General features: G+C 29.9%; 1 protein-coding gene across 1 annotated transcript; it reads left to right on the top strand.

Moving 5' to 3' along the window:
• Positions 1–5,732: 5,732 nt before the first annotated feature.
• On the top strand, positions 5,733–9,827 carry LOC106768616 (oligopeptide transporter 3). The gene is made up of 6 exons (XM_014653855.2): positions 5,733–6,334; positions 6,736–6,833; positions 7,493–8,062; positions 8,321–8,576; positions 8,668–8,850; positions 8,957–9,827. The coding sequence occupies exons 1-6, from the start codon at positions 5,834–5,836 to the stop codon at positions 9,572–9,574; spliced, it is 2,226 nt and encodes a 741-aa protein (XP_014509341.1). The 5' UTR covers positions 5,733–5,833; the 3' UTR covers positions 9,575–9,827.
• Positions 9,828–10,244: the final 417 nt, after the last annotated feature.

The following is a 10,244-nucleotide window of genomic DNA, read 5'->3' as shown; positions in this document are numbered from 1 at the left end:
AATTCAAGTGTGACACATCTAGTAAATAATTCAACATTTCATCATAGAACAAAACACATTGGTCTTCGTTATCACTTTGTCATATTTTTTCTTGAGGATGAAGTGAATATTGAGAAAACTTTTAAGAAGTAAGAATCTAGTAAATATGTCGACAAATGTAATGAACATTGATAAATTAAAATTGTGTTTAACTTCAATTGACCTGTTAGAATAACGTTCAACAAAAGGTTATTGCATAATCAGATATGAAGACAAATTAAAATTAGTCTTGAAGTGAAACATTGTTAAACTTGATCAATAATTAACTTTTGATATTCAACACACTATTCATAACTATTTATTTTATTGTAGTTTTTTTAATTGGTGACAAAAAAAAATTTACATTGTACATGGTCAAATCTATACTAAAGTGACATATAAATTTATGTCGTGTGCTTTTAGTATAACTTAAATTTACATGTTCTTCAAATAACTCAAAATAACTTATAATAACTTATGTAAAAAGTTTGTGTAATATTAACTACATAAGTATTTTTTTTTCCAGACTATTGTTGATTTTCTAATTATTTAACCATGTATAATTACTAAACCCTAAATTAAACCATTACATATATAATTACTAAACCCTAAATTAATATTTATATACATATAGTTATATAGTTATGTAGTTTTATATATTAGCTTAATTCACTAATTAAAATTAAATACTTAAATTATGTAAAACTGCACAAAAATATTTATATTTTGTAATTTTATTATAGGTATTTTTTATTTTGTCAATTGTTTTTATCATGTATAAATAATTTTTTTTAAGTTTTCATAAATGTTTATTAATTAAAATTTAATTATTTTTTTTTCACTTCCGTATATGACATCATAAGTGAATAATTGAGGCAAAAGATGAAAATGGCCACTTGTAATGAAAAGAAAAACATTAGTAGTGGAATGCATCATCCAACTGAAAGTTATGATAATATTATTTACTTATATAATAATTACTTCTATAAAGGCTATCATTAAAAAACATCTATACTTAAATTGTAATTTTAGACATTTAATTTTTATCTATAATTCTGTTGTCCTTTATTGGACGATTTTTATTCGCATTTAATAAAATTAATAAATTGTTCCCTCTTCAATTTATATATACACATACATATATATAGAGAGAGAGACAGACTGAGAGTGAGAGTGTGTTTGTAATTATAAGTTTTTAAAATATATAAACTAAAACTGTAAGAAAAATAAAAAATACAGAACCTTATATAAAAATTAGAAAGGTCAAAATTATAATTAATCTGATATTTTATTCTACTACAAATAAATCATAATGCTGTATTTTTAGTATTGCATATATTCACTTCTTCCAAATTAGCACTAGTACTACTTTCAATGGATGGTTTAACTTTTTCAAGGGTTGTCCTTAACTTTTCTTAAATTCATTGTAGTTATATGTCTGAAAATGACATTAATTTATATAAATAACTATTTTTTTCTCATTTTGTTTCTATTTATTAATGAAACCACATATCAGTAAAACCTCAATTTCAGTTATACAACACAAAAAGAAAGGAAAAACGCAGAAAAAAAGAAGAAGCAAAAAGCAACCGAAGACTCCCTTGTTAGGGGACATCATAGGTATTAGAAAATTTTTAAATTTTTTCTACAACTCCAATATTATATCTTTCACTTTTTCTTTTTTAATTACAATTCCTTCTACGCACTAATAAATGCAAGAGGAGGACATGTGTGGATACCAAGTTTGAATAGAAATAAAATATTTTTTTATTCTATTATTTAATGTAATAAATAATTAAAATATCTAGTAAAATTATTACATTACTATTTGATTACTAACAAGTTGTAAATATTTTTTCCTCACTAAATAATTTACAATTATTTTAAGAAGTATCAGTTTATTTCATAATTAATTAATGAATAAGAAAATCCTTAAATAATCATTAATTTTAATAATTAAAAAATAATTAGTCACTAATTTTTAAATTTATCTTTAAAATAATCATTATAGTGAAGTCATCTCCGAATTGAAAAGTAACATTAGATATCAATGTTTTGATTATAGAAGAAGTAGTCTTTAAATTGATATTTAATTAATTAATTAGAAGTTAATTTTTTGGTAGAAAAAAATAATTTTACAGATAATATTAATGATTAATTTAGAAATAAATTCACAATATTGATTAATTTAGAAATTATTTTAGTTATCAATAATTTTAATTCATAATTTGATATTTAAATTGGTGTGACTAATTTTTTTTGTCACTAAAATTAGTCATCATTCAAAAATTTGCTTACTGTATTCTTTATTGTCATATTTTACTAAAAATTTGACTATCACAATTTGTTTTTTTTTGTAAAATATGATGTAGGGGTATAAGTTTAAAGAATATCTTTTTAAAATAAAAAAAATATCAACACATAAAAATTATTTTAACCATTTTATCTTCAAAATAAGTTTATGAATACAATAAATACAAGTTAAATGATATAGTTAGTAAGTTCTAACGTTTAGTTATATTTTAAAAAGAATAATATGATAGAAGAGTATATCCTAAAACATGTATGAGAAGAATTTGAGAACAAATATTTGTAATTCAAATGATTTAAAACATTATCCAAAATTAAAATTGTCTCTTTAAATTTTATAATATTCCATGATTGATGTAATTTAAAGAACATGAAATCCATAAATACAATTGAAAATAACTTAGAAAAATTAAATAATTTTATAATTTTATTAAATTCATTGGACAAACGAGTCTCACTAGACAAAAAGTTTGCATATAGAATTTTTATTTTTTGTTATTTTTATGTGTTTTGAACTTTAAATTTTAAGCTTTGAACTTTATTTTTTTGCTTTGTATAGAGCTATCAAAAATTAATGTAAAAACTTTTGAGTTACAATACATGCATTTTTGAGGAAGAATTATTTTGGTTGTTGAATTAAAATTTTGATTCTTATTAAATATTAATATTTCTGTACCGAATTTTCATTTGACTTATTAATTTGTTAATTATGTATTATTCTTTGATTTATTTAAAAATTCAAATTTAAAAAAGATAATATATATATATAAGTAATTTATTGATATCAAGTTTTTAGTAAAATATCCCAACAATATCTTATTATAGTAAAAGGTAATATAAATAAAAGTTATTGTGATATATGATAGTTATACAGTGCTTAAATTGAAAAACTATAATAAAAATGGTTGCACATAATAAATTTTCTAGCATACCATTATTTTTGCGTTAATAAACCATAAAATTATTATTTTTGTGATGTGGTGTGTAATAATATATTTTTATCAAATTTAATTTATGATCATATATCTATATAACCTTTTTGACTAAACTAAGAGGTTGAAGGGCACCGCACATATAAAGCATATCATTGGAACATTATAAACTTTATGTTTTATGACCATACACTTGTAACTCTTACAACCAAATTCAACAAAAACAAGCAACCATTTTCAAAACTTCCTCGCCATCCCCAAATCATTTCAAAAAATAACAACCAGGAATTAAGCAAAAGTTATCACTAATCCAAATCTTTATAGACTATCATAAAAAAAAAACAAAAAAGTGACCATATGTAAATTTAAGAGAATAATAAATAAATACAACTTTTAGCATTTGTATTTATAAGCCGTACGTACGTCGTCTTCATATCATAATATATTTTGAGTCAACCCAAATCACACTAATAGCTTTCATTAAGGGTTCTTTAACAAATATTATTTTTGCTTTTTCAATAATTAAAAAAAATGTTATCTTAGTTTAAATAAAATAAAAAAATAAACAGATAGCACTTTGATTTTATTTATGTACGAGTACGTGGATTCCACTTACGTTAACGTCGTCTTTCATGCGCAGAACATGAGTCTAGCACGAGGCTTCCAACGTTTTACTGACGTGTCGTCTCACCTGTTGTCTGAGTTGGCATCTACTCGCTTCACGTGGGCCCTACTCGCTTTACGTGGTAGTTTTCGTTAGGCTGGAGATTAGAAAGTAAGCGTGTGACGCTCTTCTCAGCACGTGTCTTTCACACGCTGGAGTAGGCGAGGAAGAGAGCGATTGAAATAGGTTACTGTATTTATATAAAATGTTTGCATTAATTTCATTTCTAACCATACAATTAGTAAAGTCATTATATTAGTCAATAAGCATATATATTATTTAAGTGAAATAAATATATTTTTAAGTTAATATTAAATTTCATTGAGATGTATATGTTGAAAAGGTAACATTTAAAAGTATATTAAGTATCAATATATTTTTATAAAACTAATTTTAAATTAATTTAAAAAATACTTTTTTAAAAGTTAAGAGAGTTTTATTGTTGAAAGTTTCACCTAAATTAGACATAAAATCAATTTATAATATATAAGTGGATGTAAATCTTACATTATTTTATAAAGTTAATTTATATTTAAAGTTTGTTTCTTAATGTATATACTTTCAGTGAGGGAGATAGACTGAAATTCTCACATCAACTATAAATAAGATTAATTTATTATATTTAAGTGAATACAAACTTCATTTTACAAGTTAATACTATCATATTACCTATAAATGTATAATCTCATGTTAAAGATGTATATACCTCAATATGATAAAAGTGTTAAAAATTTTACATTAACTAAAATAAAAACTAATTTATAATATATAAATAAACACAAACCTTACTTTATAAATCAATTTCATAAAATTATCTTAAAAACCTAATACTTAATATAGTATTTCTAAAATATATCTTAACGTTCCACCCACCCTGGACGCCATCAAATATGCATTAAAATACGTTTTAGTTTGTAATATCTTAGGATTATTTTAAAAATGTTTTAATTAATCAGTAATGTAATTTTTTTTCAAGCCACTCTCCAATTTAAAATGCGAAATTTAGGAATTCTTTTTTCTGTGTTTGACTAAAATAAATAATAATAGATGTCAGTTTTTCATGGCAAAGAATTCTGCACAGGTCAGACAGTCTTCTCGGGAAATGCAAACATATAGAAACAGTGGAAATTCAGGACCTGATGAATTTATAAATGAAAGAGATGAGTTTTATAAGATTCTTTATTAAATTATTATGATATGTCAATAAAATTTGAAATTAAAATATCAATAAAAGTTCTTTTATTGAAATGGAAACGGTAAAAACAATCTAGAGTAACTACCTGCCCAAAATCTTTTTAATCATGTCTTCACAAAATTAAATTACTTGTTTTATTTAAAATTTATTTATTTATTGTTATTTTAGCTGTCAAATATTAGTATAACTATCTATGTATGAAGAAATAAGAAGAAAAATTACCTTAATTATATAGTTAGCAATTATTCGTTTATATCAATTAAATCTATGGAATAAGACGACACCTAATACTAGATATATAGTTTTTACAATTAATTTTGTTTGATTTATCATATTACTTTTAAGACGAGATTATGAAATAGCTATTTTTAGACGTTAAAGGATTATTTTTTGTGTATGATAAAAATTAATTATCATGGTTTAAGAAGGTATTAATTACCGGTAAGATTGTTTAAAAAAGCATTAACTATCAATGGTTTAGAAAAATATACAACTCCTTAATTATAAAAACAGGTTGTTATGAAAAATAACATAAAATTACAGCATTACAATGGGGACAGTTTGGGAATATCACATAAAATCTCACACTCCTTTATAAGGAGTACCTAGAGTGACATTTTGTCAAGCAGAGCAACTCTCACTCTCAGCTAAACAAAACACTCTGTTTTTTTCTGACAGTCTATCCATCTCCCATTTTCTTCCTACCTTCACTCAATGGCGGCGTCCAAGACCACAAAGGCGGACTCTGAAAAGGCAGAAAACGGAGATTCTCCGCCGGACCGCTGTCCAGTGGAGGAGGTGGCTCTGGTGGTGCCCGAAACCGACGACCCGTCACTTCCGGTGATGACTTTCCGGGCATGGTTTCTGGGATTGACATCATGCGTGCTCCTAATCTTCCTGAACACGTTCTTTACTTTCAGAACTCAGCCACTCACCATCTCTGCCATTCTAATGCAAATCGCCGTTCTTCCCATAGGAAGGTTCATGGCGTCCACGCTTCCCTCCAAAGAGTACAGCTTTCTGGGGTGGCGCTTCACTTTAAACCCTGGACCCTTCAACATGAAGGAGCATGTCATCATCACCATCTTCGCAAACTGTGGGGTGTCCTTTGGAGGGGGTGATGCTTACTCCATTGGCGCCATTACTGTCATGAAAGCTTATTATAAACAGAGTTTGAGCTTTCTGTGCGCCCTCTTCATCGTCTTAACTACCCAGGTTCACTTACCTCTTTCAAATTTTGTATCTTTGCTTTTTATTCATTCTTTTGAGTAAAAGGGTGGAACTTTTAGAAAGTGTTTGGTTTGGTAATATTTTTAATTTATTTCTTAAGGGAACTTTTAACGATAATTATTATTTTTCTCTTCTCTTCGTAAAGAGATTTGTGGTGATGGGTGGACGGGACATAAATAATTCAGTCTGAATGTATATATATTAAAGGATTAAAATGAAGTCTGTCTTTGAGATCTGTAAAGATTGAAGATTTTTTTCATCGGTATGCTTTTTTTTTAATATTATTTCTAATATGTTTTTCTTTTCTTTGGAGCATATATTCTGTTCAATCTGTTTGTTGAAATTTGTTTTTAAATTTACTATTATTGTGAATGATTGAGTTGCAGATGTTGGGGTATGGATGGGCTGGGATTCTGAGGAGGTATCTGGTTGATCCCGTTGAAATGTGGTGGCCTGCAAACCTTGCTCAAGTGTCACTCTTTAGGTTCATTCTTCTTCTTTTCTTAAATGTTATGTTTTATTAAACGGTTTAATTATGTGTGATGTTTCATTTTTTCTGGTGCTAAGTGCTATGCTAAACTAACTGCTGGAACTTTCTAATGAACCATTTAACCGTTTGTTTACACATACTATTTGACTAAAAGTTCAGTCCAACCAAATGAAGGCATAATAGATGCAGAATTTTACTTATATATTCTTATTCTATAAAACAAAAGGGTGGCGGTCTTGCTGCATAAGAATTTATACCAAGTTAAATCAGTAAAGATATATCGAATCAAGTCTGTCGTTGACTAAATTGATTACTTGTAATTTGATTGAATAAACGACTAGTAATTCCTAGCCTGTAATTGGAATGAAGGAGTGCGCACAACCAAAATACTAAAATTGTTGCAATATTCCCTTTGCAAGTGAGCATGACATTGAAATTGAAAAGGTAAAGTAGAATGAATATATATTAACACTAGGTTGTTGTCAATGTTGCATTGATTACTGTAGAATTGACCTATAGCCAATTATTGAGTATCTTCTCAAAAAGAGCTTACGCAACAGCAGAACCATTTTTTTTATTAAAGATTCTTCTATTAAGTCGTTTATTATATCCTCTAATGCTACTTTGATTACATCAATAACCTTATGCTACAGGGCACTCCATGAAAAGGAGCAGAAATCAAAAGGTTTTACTAGGATGCAGTTTTTTCTCATTGCCATGGGTGCAAGCTTCTTGTATTATGCACTCCCTGGCTATCTGTTCACGGTCTTAACCTTCTTCTCGTGGGTTTGCTGGGCATGGCCAAATAGCATCACTGCACAGCAAGTTGGATCAGGTTATCATGGACTTGGGATTGGTGCCTTCACAATTGATTGGGCAGGGATTTCAGCTTACCATGGGAGCCCCCTTGTTTCACCATGGTCTTCCATTGTTAATGTGGGAGTCGGATTTATCATGTTCATATACATCATTGTGCCTGTGTGTTACTGGAAGTTCAACACTTTTGATGCCCGTAAGTTTCCTATATTTTCTAACCAATTGTTCACGAATTCTGGACATAAATATGACACTACCAAGATCTTAACCCCGGAGTATGATCTTAACATTGATGCATACAACAAATACGGCAAGTTATACCTTAGTCCTCTGTTTGCATTATCAATTGGATCGGGTTTTGCAAGATTTACTGCTACCCTCACTCACGTGGCACTCTTTTATGGCAGGTAGGTTACGCTTTTAACATGAATTTATTTATAACTTGATTGCCTGAAGTCGCTTTATACGAGATCACTTTTAAATCACTTCTGAGTGGTAATTGTATATATGAAAGAATGATGTGCTAATATTTCTACATGTTAGACATGGAAAAGGATCAGAAGGATCTGAATACTATTAATCCTTCTAAATTTTCATCCATATATTCTCTATTTAAAGTAACAGATGTAGAATAGTTTGAGACTGAAATAGTTTATTTTTCTCAGAGATATTTGGAGACAGAGTAAATCCGCGATGAGTGGTGCGAAATTGGATGTCCATGGTAGACTCATGCAAGCTTATAAGCGAGTACCTGAATGGTGGTTCCTTAGTATATTGTTTGGGAGCATGGCACTATCCCTGCTAATGGCCTTTGTGTGGAAAATTGATGTGCAACTTCCATGGTGGGGTATGCTCCTTGCTTTTGGTTTGGCTTTTGTTGTAACCCTCCCAATTGGTGTCATTCAAGCAACTACCAACCAGGTACTATCTCCAATGTTCCTGTCCCCTCCACTATTATTTTGATGCAAAGGTGGATATGACTAATTAGTTTGTTTTCTGAATCATGTGGCAGCAACCTGGATATGACATTATAGCACAGTTCTTTATTGGGTATATCCTTCCAGGAAAACCAATTGCAAATTTGCTCTTCAAGATTTACGGGAGAATCAGCACCGTCCATGCTCTCTCTTTCTTGTCAGATCTCAAACTAGGCCATTACATGAAAATTCCTCCACGATGCATGTATACCGCTCAGGTATGTGCACCTTCAAATCTCCTAATCCAACTCCTTTCATACTAGAATTATTTTTTTCTTATTCTCTAGTTGCTTAATTCATATTTGGCCTATAACCTCGAAACAGCTTGTGGGAACTCTTGTTGCTGGAGTGGTGAACCTTGCAGTGGCTTGGTGGATGTTGGATAGCATTAAGGACATATGCCTGGATGATAAACTTCACCATGACAGTCCTTGGACATGCCCCAAATACAGAGTGACCTTTGATGCATCTGTTATATGGGGTCTGATTGGACCAAAGCGGCTGTTTGGACCCGGTGGGCTATACAGGAACCTTGTGTGGTTATTCTTGATTGGAGCAGTTTTGCCCGTTCCTATTTGGGTGTTGAGCAAAATCTACCCTGACAAGAAATGGATACCACTCATAAACATACCTGTCATAAGCTATGGCTTTGCTGGAATGCCACCGGCAACTCCTGCTAATATTGCAAGTTGGCTGTTGACTGGAATGATCTTCAATTACTTCGTGTTCCGCTACAACAAACGTTGGTGGCAGAAGTACAACTATGTACTATCTGCAGCACTAGATGCAGGCACAGCTTTTATGGGTGTTCTAATATTCTTTGCACTGCAAAATTCTGGCCATATGCTCAAATGGTGGGGAAGTGAAATGGACCATTGCCCCTTGGCCACTTGCCCAACTGCACCTGGAATTGTGGTTGATGGATGTCCAGTATTCAAATAGAGAACAACGACAATGAGCTTAGCTTTTTTCTTTTATGTTTGTTTGGGGTGGGGACAAAGCTAGGCTTTTAGTACAGCTATAACCTATATAGGGTGAAAGCGGAAGGAATAACCAATTGCTTAGCAAAATTCTGTACATGCTTGTCACTGTTGTTAGTTATATATGTCTCATAATAGATGAGGCTTTTTTGGTAATGGAACGAAATATGACTTCAAATGCTTTTTGAAGGCTTGAAAAAATTCGCTTGCACTCATTTTTCAGCACTTCAGAAACCATTATACATGGAATTGCAATTTTGTGGCCTTAGAAGAAAGAGAGACATGCTTAGTAGTGGCGTGGAATCCAATTCCAAAGAGAAAACAAGATGCTTGTAATCTCATCAATTAGAATGTCATCGTAGTGTTGTAACTCATTCGATTGTTGGAGATATTTTGTTCCCTCTTTTATACCAGCTACTAGCCTTGTTTCTTTCCCTTATTCCATTCCCAAGCCCCACCAAAAAATCACCTCTTAACCAGTTTTTAGTTTTAGAACAGCAACACCTTGGTACTAAAAAATAAAAAGGAAACAGCACAGTATGCAGTCCCACTAACACATTTCTTCTAAAGATCATAAAATTATTAGAAAGTACAAAATTTAAGGCGTGACGCATTGGAATCTGTAAGTCCTT

The sequence above is a fragment of the Vigna radiata genome, chromosome 7 (genome assembly GCF_000741045.1).
Source record: "Vigna radiata var. radiata cultivar VC1973A chromosome 7, Vradiata_ver6, whole genome shotgun sequence".
Classification (NCBI taxonomy): Eukaryota; Viridiplantae; Streptophyta; class Magnoliopsida; order Fabales; family Fabaceae; genus Vigna; species Vigna radiata.
This window is presented reverse-complemented; position numbering and strand designations above follow the sequence as displayed.